This window comes from Saccostrea cucullata, unplaced genomic scaffold (genome assembly GCF_032062105.1).
Source record: "Saccostrea cucullata isolate Sc308-1 unplaced genomic scaffold, CSIRO_AGI_Scuc_v1 ctg3816, whole genome shotgun sequence".
NCBI lineage: Eukaryota > Metazoa > Mollusca > Bivalvia > Ostreida > Ostreidae > Saccostrea > Saccostrea cuccullata.
This window is the reverse complement of record NW_026937471.1, coordinates 23270-37048: the sequence shown is the minus strand read 5'-3', so window position 1 is coordinate 37048 and position 13779 is coordinate 23270. Positions and strand designations below refer to the sequence as shown.

The following is a 13779-nucleotide window of genomic DNA, read 5'->3' as shown; positions in this document are numbered from 1 at the left end:
CCGCCTCCCATATAGTTATAATGGCAAAGTCCATGTTTTGCTTTGGGAGACCAGATATAAGAGTCAGATCAAAAAAGTAAAAAAAAAGATGCACAATGGCATTATGCAATTAAGAATCTGTGAAATTATAATTGAAATTAATTCAGTGATATAGGAGGAGTTGAGGATAAGAGATGGGTACCCTTCAATATTATAGAAAAAATAGCAATGTCCATGTTTTGCTATGGGAAACCCGAAATATGTGTCCGATCAAAACGTAAAAAGGTGCTGAATGGTATACTATGTAACAAAGATTCTGTGAAAGTTTTATTCAGTTTCATTCAATGGTATTAGAGGTGTTGCAGATTAAAGATACATTCAAGTACCTCAAAGCGGTACAGATGGACGGACAAACATCCCAATCAATATATATACAATCCGACTTTTCAAGTGGGGGTATAATAATGACAGACCTACGCTTGAATTACTCCGTTGTTTTGTTTTTTATTCCAAATTTCTCAATGAAAATTTTAAAACTTGATCAACAGCCACATGTATGACTGTCTAAATATAATAAAAGAAAATCTGCTTTAGACGTTAGATTTGTATGTATATAGATACATGTATATATTGGCAGAGAGAACAAGAGGTTACAATTTTTCAAACAAATACTAATTTGTGGACATTGAACATGCCGTACTGTAAATCAATATATTTTGGAAGGATAAAACTTTGGTGGTTTGAGTGGAAAACATAAGTTTGTGTGGATTTGGTTTCGTTGTTGAATATCAGAGAAACTGAGTTATCCATTATTTTATATTTCATTTATATACACGTATTGGACGACATAAGCCCCATTAAAATGAGTGATTTCACAGTATTTTAACCCTTTAAAAACCACTTTTAAGATTGATTTTCCAGAGAGTCAGTTTAACTAGGACTTAAATTAAAAAATATACAAATCTACATATATGACGTAGTCGGTACAATTTTGAAGTCTCGGACCAGGATATTACTAGGCACTTTTTTCTCTTGATCCGGCTGTTGGCCTCCAATGTACAGTCGGTAATGTCCTGAAAATAAAAACATAATGCAATTCTTAGGACAGCAATCAGCAAATATAAGCTTTGCAATTTAAATAATAATAAAAAATACAGATCTTTCAAAGAGCGTTTATATTTTCCAGAAGTATAGGAATTCAATGCTTTTGAACCTGGTTCTATCCAAAATTCTCTTGTGTTGCTCCAGACGGCCAAGTTATCAGAATCTACAGTAAAAACCCAACTCAGAGTTTCTCCATTATGCAGGTAAACTCGCCGAAATCCAACTAGCTGTTTCACTGGCATCTCTTCTTTAGTATCCAGCCATTTCAGATAGATCTGAATAACCTACATATAGATGGAGACTATTTAGATGGAAAGTCTCAAACCTTAGTATGTACCGTTCCAATCTTTAATGACTAGCATTTTAATACAAAGCTAACACACATTTTAATTATTTTTGACAACAAAAGAATTTACAACTTTAATTCATATCTACTTATGTTTAACACAAGTTTTTCAGTAATAAAATATTTTAGTACAATGACAAAACGGTTATTGAAAGAAAAAATATTAAACCAAGCGAATAGCTTCATTTTGTAGGGACATACCTCTTCTCCGTCCAGTGGCCCTAAATTGTGAACCTCTACACGAACCGTAAGGTTCTGGCCTTGCTCTATGATCGGGTTCAGCCAGGCGTTTGTATAGTTAAATCTGGAATAGGACAATCCATACCCAAATGGATACAGAGGGTTGCCATGGAAATACCGATACGTTCTGTTGGCCATGCTATAATTTACCATGGAAGGTATCTGGTGGATTAAATTATGTTATAAATAAAAAATCACGAATAAATAAAATAAAAACAAATCAATCAATCAATAAATAGATAAATTAACTGATTAAATGATTGAAGACAGACACCTGCTCCTTGTATTTCATCCACGTATAAGGAAGTCTTGCTGCGGGGTTTGAGAAGTTCCCAGTGTTTGTTAACACTCTCAATACAGCCTCTCCTGTTTCCTGTGCAGGGAAAAAGCATTCAATAATGGCCACCACGCGGTCGTTTTGATCCGCCCAAGTAATGTTCACGGGTCCTCCGTTGAAGAGAAGAAGGATAATAGGCACGGTATTTGCTACAGGTAAAAATTAGATAATAAAAGAATTTTCAATTGGAACTGGTTTCTACGAATTTATTATCATATTTATGTTCCCGAATTGATAGATCCGGGGCGTATATTGTTTTTGTCCTGTCTGTCTGTCTGTCTGTTTGTTTGTTTGTTTGTATGAAAACTTTAACCTTCGCAATAACTTTTGAACTATGAAAGAAAGAGACTTCATATTTGGTATGCATACTCCACTAATTAGGCTCTTTCAAATGACACCAAGGTCAAAGGCCTTGTGACCTTGACTTTGACCTATATGCTAAAAACAGCTTTTTATCTGCAAACTTTAACCTTCGCCATTACTTTTGAACCATGGAAGATATAGACTTCATATTTTGTATGCATACTCCACCAATTAAGTTCTTTCAAATGACACCAAGGTCAATGACCTTGTTACCTTGACTGTGACATGAATGCTAAAAATAGATTTTTCGTACCTTTGCCATAACTTTTGAACCATAGAAGATAAAGACTGCATATTTAGTATTCGTACTTCACTAATTAATTTCTTTCAAATGACACCAAGGTCAATAACCTTATGACCTTGACTGTGACTTGTATGCTAAAAATATTTTTTGGTACCTTTGCCATAACTTTTGAACCACAAGAGATAGAGACTTCATATTTGGTATCCATACTTTACCAATCAAGTACTTTCAAATGACAACAAGGTCAACGGCCTTGTGACCTTGACTGTGATATGTATGCTAAAACTACCTTTTTAATTTTTTTTCTTCAAACTTTAACCTTCGCCACAACTTTTGAGTCATGAAAGAGACTTCATATTTAGTATCCTTACTTCACTCATTAAGTTCTTTCAAACGACACAAAGGCCATTGACCTTGTGACATTGACTGTGACCTATATGCTAAATATAGCTTTTTTGAACCTTGACCATAACTTTTGAACCATGAGAGATAGGGACTTCATATTTAGTATGCATACTCCACTGATCAAATTCTTTCAAATGATACCATAGTCAATGACCTTGTGACCTTGACATTGACCTATATGCTAAAAATAGCTTTTTTGAACTTTGTGCCGCCGGGCGCATAGTGTTTCACAAACACATCTTGTTTTCTTATTTACATTTTATGAATATTGGAACCTACTTCCAAACGATCTATATTATTATTTTAAAAAAGCGTCAAAAGTTTGTGAACAGCTATGGTTATTGAAAGGTTTGGTACTTAACTCTATACTGAAAGCACTCCATCATGGTTAATCATCCCGTTTTAACACAAACTTTGGTCAGTTTTGGTTAAATTACAGATATAATCTGTTAGTGTAGCTCTCTAATCGTTCGTTCACAATTTCTTTATTTTTAAACAATTTTCAAACAATGAGTTAAAGATTTGCAGATCATACAGAAAGATTTACATTTTTCTGTCGAAAAGTTTGACAGTGTAAGAAAAATCCATTGTTGTGTACTTGATCAAATTACTAGTATCTTATTATACACCATGCACATGTAAATATCTAGATGTAAGAACTATTTTTTTGATAACTTAATATATATATTGTACCCGAGAAACTCAGCGCGTCCTTGAGAAGCTGTGACTGTTTTCCGGGTAGCTCCATACTGGCTCTATCATGGTCCTCGTTCTCTATCATGGGGCCTGCATTGAAAAAAAAATCTACTTATTATTAATTTTTCCTAATATCAATACAAGTAATGTATACGCCTACATAATCACGATTTGATACCAGTTCCAAGACAAACAAAGACGACTTCAGTGGAATTCATTGCTCTCTGTATGTCTGATCTGTTGTACGTTGTGCATGCGTTGTCGGTACATCCAGCTGCGTATTGTACGTTTCTGGAGAGCTTAGAGAGCCCTTGTAAAGGCGTGGTAGTAAAACCTGGCATAACATCCGGTGCATAGCTTCCTATTTGTTGGTATTTGTTGTCTGCCATAGGTCCGACTACCTAACAAATTTAAGATGGAAACATAAAGAACAAAATCTTCAGATTAACAAGTACCAAGACAATTTTTTTTTCATGATCAGATTTTTTATTCTTTATTTTCAGAAATTAGATTTATAGAAACAAATACGTACAGATATCTTGTTATAAACTGTATTAATTGGAAGAAATCCGTCCCTATTCTTCAGCAGAACAAACGACTTCATAGCAGCGGCTAACGATATTGCTCTATGTTCCTCGCTCTGGATCACTGAGAGATCCAGGAAGTTGTAGGGATTATACTTGGGCGGATCAAACTCTCCGAGGCGCATTCGGGTGTAAAACAAAGGTTTCACACTCCCCATTACCTCTTCCTTCTTCAGTTTGCCAGCTTTTAAGGCGTCGTCTTTTTACGTAAAAAAAAGAATTACTAGTTTATTATGTTTTTCAAAATTAAAGATTCAATGAGAATCTATTGAAATATGATGCATCTGAAAGGTTTTACACTAACTGATATAGAAGTAGGTTGGTTTGACCTCGTTTGTGGACAGTTCTAGGTTACAGCCGGCCTTGACACATAATGTAGCCGTGTCTATTGAGTTATTGGTGTAGTGATGATATGTCATAATGTTTTCTATTGCCTCCTGGTCACTGACGACGTATCCCGTGAACCCCCACTCCTTCCGTAAAATGTCCGTCAGCAGACGCTTGTTTCCACAAGCGGGGACGCCATTGATTCTGAACAATAATGTGTCGTCATTTACAAAAAGTACAACTACATGTATTCCACAGCATCTAGACTAAACTATATAAGAGAGTACATTAATAAGTAATCTTTGATGGTGTTACATGTAGTTGTTGATACTTTCAATTGTATAACTTGTAATTATGTAGAAAACCTTTAAAATAAAATGATGTAATGACACCTCATTTTGATGATTTCCCTGATTAAAAAAGATCATGTTTAAAACGTTGAGACATTAAAACTGTGGGTTCAATTCTAGAAAAATAAAACTTCCCCTCTAATTAACAATTTCTCGCTCTGTCATGCTAAAACATATGTAGCAGATGTTCGTTCAAGTTTTATTGTTATGAATTTTAGGTGGACAGCCACATACATGAACGATGTGGCAGAAAACAATTTTATACGGACTGTAGCTAGAAATATCTTTATATATAAAGTTGGGGGATACAAAATGTATCCAAACCTGTTGAAGCTGCACATTAAACTGTAGGATCCTGCTTGAACACATTTCTTAAACGCTGGTAAAAACGTCAGTCTCCAGTTCCGCTCAGATACCTTCATAACCAAGTAAAATTACTTCTAATTATTTGTTATATAATTTATAAGAAATCATAGTCAAAGTTTATTGCAGAATGACCTTAACTTCTTACTTTGGCATCGAAGGAGAATCTGGAGACGGGGATGTTCTCGGGACCGCCGTGCACGTCAAAGTGTTTACAGCCAGCATTAGCCCGGATGTAGGTGGGGTTATCGCCCTGTAAACATTTCACAAAACTTTCGGCCATCTTTCCGGATAAAAAAGGATCCTCCCCGTATGTTTCCTGAAAAAAAATGGGATATTCATCTTTATGGTTCCTTTTGGTTTCTGGTGGAACATAGGACCTCTGTACGTCCCTGCTAGTAATCAATTCTGATACATGTATATATCCCTGTGCTGAATTAATTTTCATTTAGAAACTAAAGAATGATAAAGTGAACCTGATTTCGGCCCCAGAGCGGATGCCTCATGATGTTTATAACAGGACTGAAACAGCTTATCCCCTTATGGTCTCCATATATTTTCCGTCTTTGGTAGTCGTTGTATTTGGCGCGCACCTCTATAGATGTCGCTTCTGCTACGTCACAGATAACATCCGTGCTAAATAACATGGGTGATGAATTTGAATTGTTGAACTCAAAAATTACAGAATTATATTTTTAATTCCCTCTAACAAAACAAATCACAAGAATTAAGGTACGCACTTACACAATTATACAAGCACAATTTTCATATATTATTGATAGCACAATTTTCATATATTATTTTCATTCAATATTAAATATACATCTTTTATTCAATAAAAATGTAAAGGTTTTCTTACGTTCTTTGCAGGAAACGATAAAATAGGCAAATGTTAGTTGTTCTTGAAGAAATATATTTTAAAAATGAAATATATTCATTTAAGCAGGTCAAATATTATTAATTCTTTTGTTTGCCATCTGAAAACACTTTATTTTCGGTATATATATGCAATGCACCCTCTTTGTGGAGAAACAAATGAAAATAAAATCATACAAAAAAGTGTAATGCACATACACGTTCATGCGTTTCACTGCTTGTACGAAAACAAATTTTTGACATGCATAACTCACTATAACTACCTGAACGTTGCAGCTAGTCCTAAAGTCTGCGGAAAAGAAGTGGCATTACCAGCGTATACGTCGCCTCTCAGACATTCTGTATTCCAACTAAAAGGACCTATTCCTAACCGGGGGATGGCGGGGGCGGGACTAGCCCGGGGCCCCGATCCTCCCCGACTCATTTGGACCACGATCTCCTGGACGGTCAGCCTGTTTACGAGGTCCCCAACTCGGACATCCCAGGGGAGGGAGGTGTTACGGAAGGGATACTCCTGTAACTGTACGTGGTGGAAAACGAGGACCAGAAAAAAGTAAACACTCAATGTAGACACCATTTCCGTAAATAACCCACGTGAATTTACTGTAAACCAGTTTTAGACATTACACGCATTGATAATTACTTTCTTTTGTTTACACATGGCTGATTCATGCCGGATTGTTTCAAATGCGTTAAGTATTAATACCTTGTATCCTCTAAACAAGTGCATATATAGATCCGTGCCCTTCAAACTGGCGTTTAATGGTATAGAATTAATAAATACGAATTAAAATAATTACTAAATAAATATTAGTTTCAAATGTCATTTCATAAATAAATAAAAATTTATAAATAAATAGAAAATAAATGTTAATATATATTGATACTTTTGTTCTCGATTCATATATAACTTGCTCTCCACTTACAAATCGTCAAATGTTAAATTGGAAGATAGATATTATCAACAACTCGATGTAAACTGAAACATTTGAAGTAAAAATCATTAATTTTATATTAGATCCAAGATGGACTGATAAAAATTGTACTTGTGTACTGAATAGATTTTTATGAAAGTATTTTAGTTCACTTACAATTTATTTTGGGACAAACATACATTAAGTGAAATGTTGAATATTATAAAAACTTTGATGTCTTAATTTATCAAAATATTTCTATTTAAACGTTATACATAGAAAATCATAATTCAAGCAAAAATTGATCGTGTAAATTTATTTCCTTATTTCATTATGTTACTTTATTTCAACTTAAATGACAGCATTATGTAAGCAAACAGATCAAGGTTTATAACTAAACCAATCATTACTTTGTCTCGACAAATAAATATGTATGTTAACAATCAGTAGAAAGCTAAATACTTCACAAAACTAACATGGAAATTATTATATAACCATGCGACAAATGTTAAAAACAAATCTTTATAAATAGTACAGATTGTCATACATTGCACAGCCATCGGACATAATACGTGACATATCAGGAAAGAGACAGTTAATTTTTACATGGTCCAAGGTAGCCTTCTTTCACGTTGCTGTAAAATTAAATTATTATCATTAAACAAAAGGTTTATCTGCAGAACTTCCACAAACATTACTTAAGGTCAATGGACCCTTAAAGAGGCACAACTATCAGTGGGATTTATAAAAATATGTAAAAACACTGGGAACAGTAACAAACTGCTTGATTTTACTTATGATCACTTTAATATAGCATATAAACTTTTAAAATATATATAGTGAGTTTCATGTTTTCACTGGTATTGTAATAATTCTTTTTTTTTTTTTGTAAACTGTGAAAAAAGATGCATTTGTAAAAAAAGATGCAGAAGTTACAACATAGAATGGATAGAGAAATGCTGGAAAATAAATGAACTTACTGACAATGCATCAGACATTGATTGTCGTAGGTTTGTCCATCTGCTCCACACACCGGGTTATAGATGTGAGGACAGTGGCAGGACGGCGAGGGTGTTGTTTCGCAGACTCCTTCATACGCTAAGGTAGCTTTACTAAACAATTGCAATAAAAGAAACAAATTGTGGTTAACGTATTTGTATCTATATCCTTCAACATTCGATACTTACATGTAATCATTTTTATTGCATTATTTTCTTATATATGTTAAATGGGGTTTATTAAAGATTGATCTCTATATATTAAACATCTCTAATTTTGTTTTTTATGTTTAAATGTCATGTTTTTTTTTTGTAGAAAGTTTGCAACTATCTTTAGCAACATCCACCTAACCCCGCTGAGAGCTACACTCGTTCATAAGAGAAGTTTTGTTATCGAATGAGAAAAAAAGAATCTCTTGACAGCAAACACAGTAATGCTACTAACTGGCACATCATGAGACATTCGTTGGCATATGTTACGCCGTCACTTCCACACATTGGGTAGTACATGTTATTACACATACATATGGGTCCTTCAGCTGCCGCCGGCGCGGCCTCCAGGCACTCCCCGTCGTGGGCCTTACCAACAGCTCTGTCAAGAAGACAGATTTATTAACCATTCAATTATGGAAAAGGATCATTGAAAACTATTCTTTAAAAAACTCTCAACATACATGTACAGTGTATTTTATAAGTGGTGCTGCTTTTTTAAACAAAAGTCCAGACAATCTTTGCTACATTTACTGAATTTGCTTTGGCAAAATGGATGCATTTTGTATGCATATCTGCTACATTTACTGATTTTACTTTGGCAAAAAGGAGGTATTTAGAGTCATACGTATCACAGACTTACGCGCAGTTTAGGAGACATTCGTTGTCATAGGTCTTGCCGTCTTTTCCACATACTTTGTTTAGGATTCTTGGGCATGCGCACAATGATTGCTTACACTCTCCGTCATGTAACTTGGAGGCCCCTCTGAAATGGAATCGAGTTGCACTTATTTTTTTTTATTTGAGTTTACCTTGATGAGATAAAGATTAGTTTGCATTTTTTTCGCTTCAATGAATTGGGTCATTTTTAATTTTTAAAGGGTAAAAGTTTTACATTTGCCGTTAAAGGATTGTTATCGTTAAATAAATGCAAAACTCTCTAAATGTTTGTAAAATTGTATTATTTACAGTTTATTTTGTAGATCTATGTGGTTTACAAATAACTGCCATACAGTCAGATTCAAATATTTTCCCAGAAATACCGTAAGTATTCTAATAATATATGTTCAGGTAGCATTAAAAAAATGAACTTACGCGCACTTAAGAACACATTCGTTATCATGAGTTTTTCCATCGTCTCCACATACAGGAAGAAGGATAAGTGGACATGCGCAGACTGGGATACTTCCACATTCCCCGTCATGGGCTTTTGTCCAACCTCTGTATAAAACAATATGTAATCAGTGTTGATTATTTGAAACTTAAATGTAAGCTACAGTTGTACGAGTCTAAATTATAGCCTACATGTAAATAGGCAAATTAAGGGAACTCACGTGCAATTCAACAGACATTCGTTGTCATAGGTTTTATTATCATTACCGCAAACCTGCTTAATCATCAGTGGGCATGCGCAAGCTTGACTTCCGCACTTCCCATCGTGATATTTAGCGGCTCCACTGTACAAAAAATATGATATGAAAGAATGTTGTACTTTTTGTATTTTGTAGTTGTTCATCCGATAATCGTAAGTCTAATGTATTCATCTTTTTTGACACCTTGTTTAATGATTTGCTCATTTTGTGAAGTAAAAACATTCTTATATAAATACTCTTCCCTACTAAAAAAAAACCTCTATACTTCGTTGAGTACTGTTGTGTGAGTGCCGAGTATAGAATAAAATTTGTAGCTATCCACTGGCAAGTGGCTGCGTCTCCATACCAGTGAAACATTCTCGAAAGGGATATTAAACAACACACAATCAATCAGTAATTACAAGTTACAAGTATTTACATGTACAATATATCTTTAGACTGCGGTACTTACGCACAATTCATTTCACATTCATTATCGTACGTCACGCCGTCCTTTCCACATACGGGTTCTATATCCAGTGGACAAACACATCCGGTGCTCTTGGACTCCACTGTATAAAGAGAAGAATTGGTTACATGTACAGTAGGTTTCCTGTTGAAATATTTTATATTAACCAAATATTGATTGGTTGCTATAGACTGGCAATGGAAAAATTAAAAACTCGCGACGTAACCAGAATGTAAATTTAGTTACATGTAATTTACAGATCTATCTGATAAAATAATAAATTAAAAGTTAAACGTCATATGATAAACAGTTAAAAGGAAATACAAGAAAACAGAGAGAGAGAGAGAGAGAGAGAGAGAGAGAGAGAGAGAGAGAGAGAGAGAGAGAGAGAGATTACCTGAAATCAAAATGCTAACAAGAATGCTGAGGGTGAGCAACATGTCGAAGGTCTGATGAAAAACTGATGTATCTAGATAAGAAACTTTTATATACTTTTCTAGATTTGGGAGTGCCATCACGTGCCTATCCCCGATATCCGATTTGTCAAATGAAATGCAAACTTTCCTATTAAAAAGAACAGTTTATTCGATTTAAAATGTCGTAAAATTCTAAATAATATGTAAATCATGGGAATTGTAAACAAAAGAAGTCAACATTAGAAGCTTTTATGATAATAACAGGAAACATGTTTGATATAATAAAACAGTTTTATAGTTTGTATAGTTTGTTTGAAGAGAATGCAAAGGAAATATTACGGAGTATTTTTATTTCTAAATTTTTTTTTATTAATTTACGTATTTGCGCATTCAGTAAAACCACATCTTAAGTAAATGAAAACAGTGTAAATGTGTTTTTGACCAAGTCTAGTTAAAAAAAAAAAAAAAAAAATAATAATAATAAATAAAAAATAAAATAAAATGACGTACAGAATTAATGCATTTCTTGCTCAAACCCAGTAATAAAATAACCTTTGAAAGTATTGAAGATATAGCGAAAAGAAATTTTTGTACAACATTTAAACCTTCAAAAATAAATAATTTTTTTTTTCAAATCAAATTTAACGATATTTTATCTAAAAATACTCAATAACACTTTTTAAAATTTTTTTCTATTTATTTTTCAATTATGAGTTACTTAGTATCTACATGTACGAGACTCGAAAGAAATGGTTCTCTTCGGGGTTTTTTTATTTAGTAACAAAGAAACAACAAATAAAACGGCGGAGATGAATATAATTATATTACAATTACATGTAAAGATGATATTCTAATAATACAATTTTGTGTCGTGCAGAATGTGTCGATGATATGGATGGAAAGAAAAAAAATAACGAAAATTCCATCTATACCCGAAGCAAAGAAATTAAATTGGAAAATATTATCAGTAATAAAGGTTAACCAAATATTCAAAACTACTCATAGTCAAATGCTCTTCGTTTTCAACTACTTGAAAAAAAAACTTGAAGCACTTAGATTGAATAATTCCATGAATATCTAATTGCAAATTGTAAAATTCAAATGAAATATAAGAGTGGTACATCAATGTCACATCACGATTTTTTTTTATTTCTTCAATAAACAAGCAAGAAGTGATGGCATTTTATATTTTACAACTCAAGGACGAATATCCACTGACAAGACATAAAAATACGATACCATAAAGATTGCGATAAAATACTTCTCCTTGAATGCTCTTAACGTTGTAGTTTAAATCATATTGCATATGTATCTGAAAATGACAAAAAGATATTTTGAATGTTCTTAAAAGCAAAGCAATCGTAACAACACAAGGAATACATATTAAAGTAATTTTAACCATAGAAGACTATAAAAAAAGAGTTACTTCTAGAAAAAACTTCAATAATGTTCACGGCTGAAAATTTAATACTTAGTATTTTCTCCCCCAAACAGCAATTTATTCAACATTGACACTCTGAATACATAAAATTATAAAAATACTAGAATGCCATGTATTCTCAATAATGAAGTCCTTTTGTTGAGTTATGAGAAGATTAATTGATTGATTGTATATTGTTTAACGTCCCTCCCGAGAATTTTTCACTCATGGAAACGCCACCACTTGCCGATGGAGAGCTGCAAAATTTGTCCTATACTCGGCACTAAGGGCCATTGAGCAGTGAGGGATCTTTTTCGTGCCAGCACCTACTGCGACACGAGACCTTGGTTTATACGGTCTCATCCGAAGGACCGGTCTCCATCTCCCACAGTGGGATTCATACCAGCGACGTAAGGATTGACTCCTTACTCCGCGACTCTAGAGCAGACGACTTAACCACTGCGCCACGTGGGCGACAGTTATGAGTAGAAGATCATCCTTCATACACCGTACCTCTAACCGAGAGATTCTATGTGGTGTAGTTTTCCATATGATACCCATTACAATACTGGACATACAGATGTTTCATTCAGATATTTTCTGACCATTATATGTCTTGAAGATGCCTTTAAATATGAAACTTCAGAAGTTTTAATTGATCAAATTCTGCTCAATGGTTTATATAACAGTTGATAAGAGTTTCCATGTTATTTTAATTGAACCGATTATTTTGGCTCCCCGACACCTTGTACCTTGTATTTATAAAGAAATCGATCAATATAAAAATATAAACAAATCCATGTATACTATTAGAACATATATACAAAGTCATGTATATTTTTAATTAAAAATATTTCGGCTTTTCAGTTTGTATTTACGAAGATTTTTTCCCCCTAAGAAGTATAATATTTACAAAGCCCGAGATAAATATTGTACTTCGAAGTTGGGGTCGCCCTCGTGGCGCAGTGGTTAGAGCGTCTACAGTCGCGGAGGAGTTGATCCTTACGTCGTGGGTTCGAATCCCACTGTGGGACGTGGAGACCTGTCCTCCGGATGGGACCATGTAAACCGATGTCCCGTGTCGCAGTAGGTGCTGGCACGAATAAGATCTCTCAGTGCTCAATGGCCCTAAGTGCCAATTATAGGACAACATTTGTAGCTCTCCATCGGCAAGTTGTGGTGTTTCCATACGAGTAAAAAATTATTGTGAGGGACTTTAAACACCATACAATCAATCAATCGATGACAAAGTACTATCGTTTTGTGAAAACAGCAATGATCGTATTAGTATAGGATTTTTTAAAGATGTAATGACACAATGTGTTCCATAGGCACCTAATTACGTTTTACTTCTGCTGAGGTCCAATCCAAATGCAATGAGAGAAACTATATTATGTTTTATTCATCGTCGAAACCATAATCAAAATGTACGTTACTTTCCCAGGAGAAAGCTATCAGTGGGTTCCGAACCGTAGCTTGAGACCAAAGTGACTTGTTTCGTGTACGGGCAAATAAGTAGGGCTACCCCGTAATTGAAATATCCCTGTGCCTGAGACGATGAATTAAAAAAATCAAGCATACCAGTTTTATTATATGATTGAAACATTCTTATAGCCGCCCGTCTGGCGCAGTGGTTAGAGCGTCTGCTTTATAGTCCCCAAATAGGGAGTTGATCTTTACGCCGCGGGTTCGAATATCACTGTGCGACATGAAGACCGGTGCTTAGGATGAGACTGTGTAAAATGAGATCCTCAGTCGCAGAAGGTACTGGCACAAATAAGATCCC

The 13779-nt window shown here is 34.3% G+C and overlaps 2 protein-coding genes across 3 annotated transcripts; both read right to left on the bottom strand.

Moving 5' to 3' along the window:
* Positions 1 to 817: 817 nt before the first annotated feature.
* Positions 818 to 6834, bottom strand: LOC134248260 (uncharacterized). Its single transcript, XM_062730673.1, has 12 exons — positions 6478 to 6834; positions 5815 to 5974; positions 5487 to 5657; positions 5300 to 5391; positions 4603 to 4829; positions 4247 to 4497; positions 3893 to 4115; positions 3712 to 3804; positions 1944 to 2155; positions 1631 to 1831; positions 1193 to 1367; positions 818 to 1052 (listed from the first exon to the last, which is right to left on the bottom strand). The coding sequence occupies exons 1-12, from the start codon at positions 6789 to 6791 to the stop codon at positions 943 to 945; spliced, it is 2229 nt and encodes a 742-aa protein (XP_062586657.1). The 5' UTR covers positions 6792 to 6834; the 3' UTR covers positions 818 to 942.
* Positions 6835 to 7653: 819 nt separating this feature from the next.
* On the bottom strand, positions 7654 to 10690 carry LOC134248261 (ovoinhibitor-like). 2 transcript variants are annotated; one of them, XM_062730674.1, is made up of 8 exons: positions 10555 to 10690; positions 10161 to 10260; positions 9671 to 9793; positions 9432 to 9557; positions 8980 to 9102; positions 8572 to 8718; positions 8109 to 8240; positions 7654 to 7763 (listed from the first exon to the last, which is right to left on the bottom strand). In XM_062730674.1, exons 1-8 carry the CDS (start codon positions 10670 to 10672, stop codon positions 7724 to 7726), a joined length of 909 nt encoding a protein of 302 aa, XP_062586658.1. In that variant the 5' UTR covers positions 10673 to 10690; the 3' UTR covers positions 7654 to 7723. The 2 variants fall into 2 exon arrangements, with proteins under 2 accessions (XP_062586658.1, XP_062586659.1); XM_062730675.1 differs by lacking the exon at positions 7654 to 7763 and having other exon boundaries at positions 8105 to 8240.
* Between the last annotated feature and the right edge of the window lie 3089 nt (positions 10691 to 13779).

Coding starts and splice junctions, on each gene's coding strand:
- LOC134248260 (XM_062730673.1), bottom strand. CDS start 6,791: ATGGTGTCTACATTGAGTGTTTACTTTTTTCTGGTCCTCGTTTTCCAC. Junction 5,975..6,477: donor GGACTAGCTGCAACGTTCAG/GTAGTTATAGTG, acceptor CATGTTATTTAG/CACGGATGTTATCTGTGACG. Junction 2,156..3,711: donor GGACGCGCTGAGTTTCTCGG/GTACAATATATA, acceptor TTTTACCTGTAG/CAAATACCGTGCCTATTATC.
- LOC134248261 (XM_062730674.1), bottom strand. CDS start 10,672: ATGGCACTCCCAAATCTAGAAAAGTATATAAAAGTTTCTTATCTAGAT. Junction 8,241..8,571: donor GAATGTCTCATGATGTGCCA/GTTAGTAGCATT, acceptor GCAATTGTTTAG/TAAAGCTACCTTAGCGTATG. Junction 7,764..8,108: donor CAATGTCTGATGCATTGTCA/GTAAGTTCATTT, acceptor TTAATTTTACAG/CAACGTGAAAGAAGGCTACC.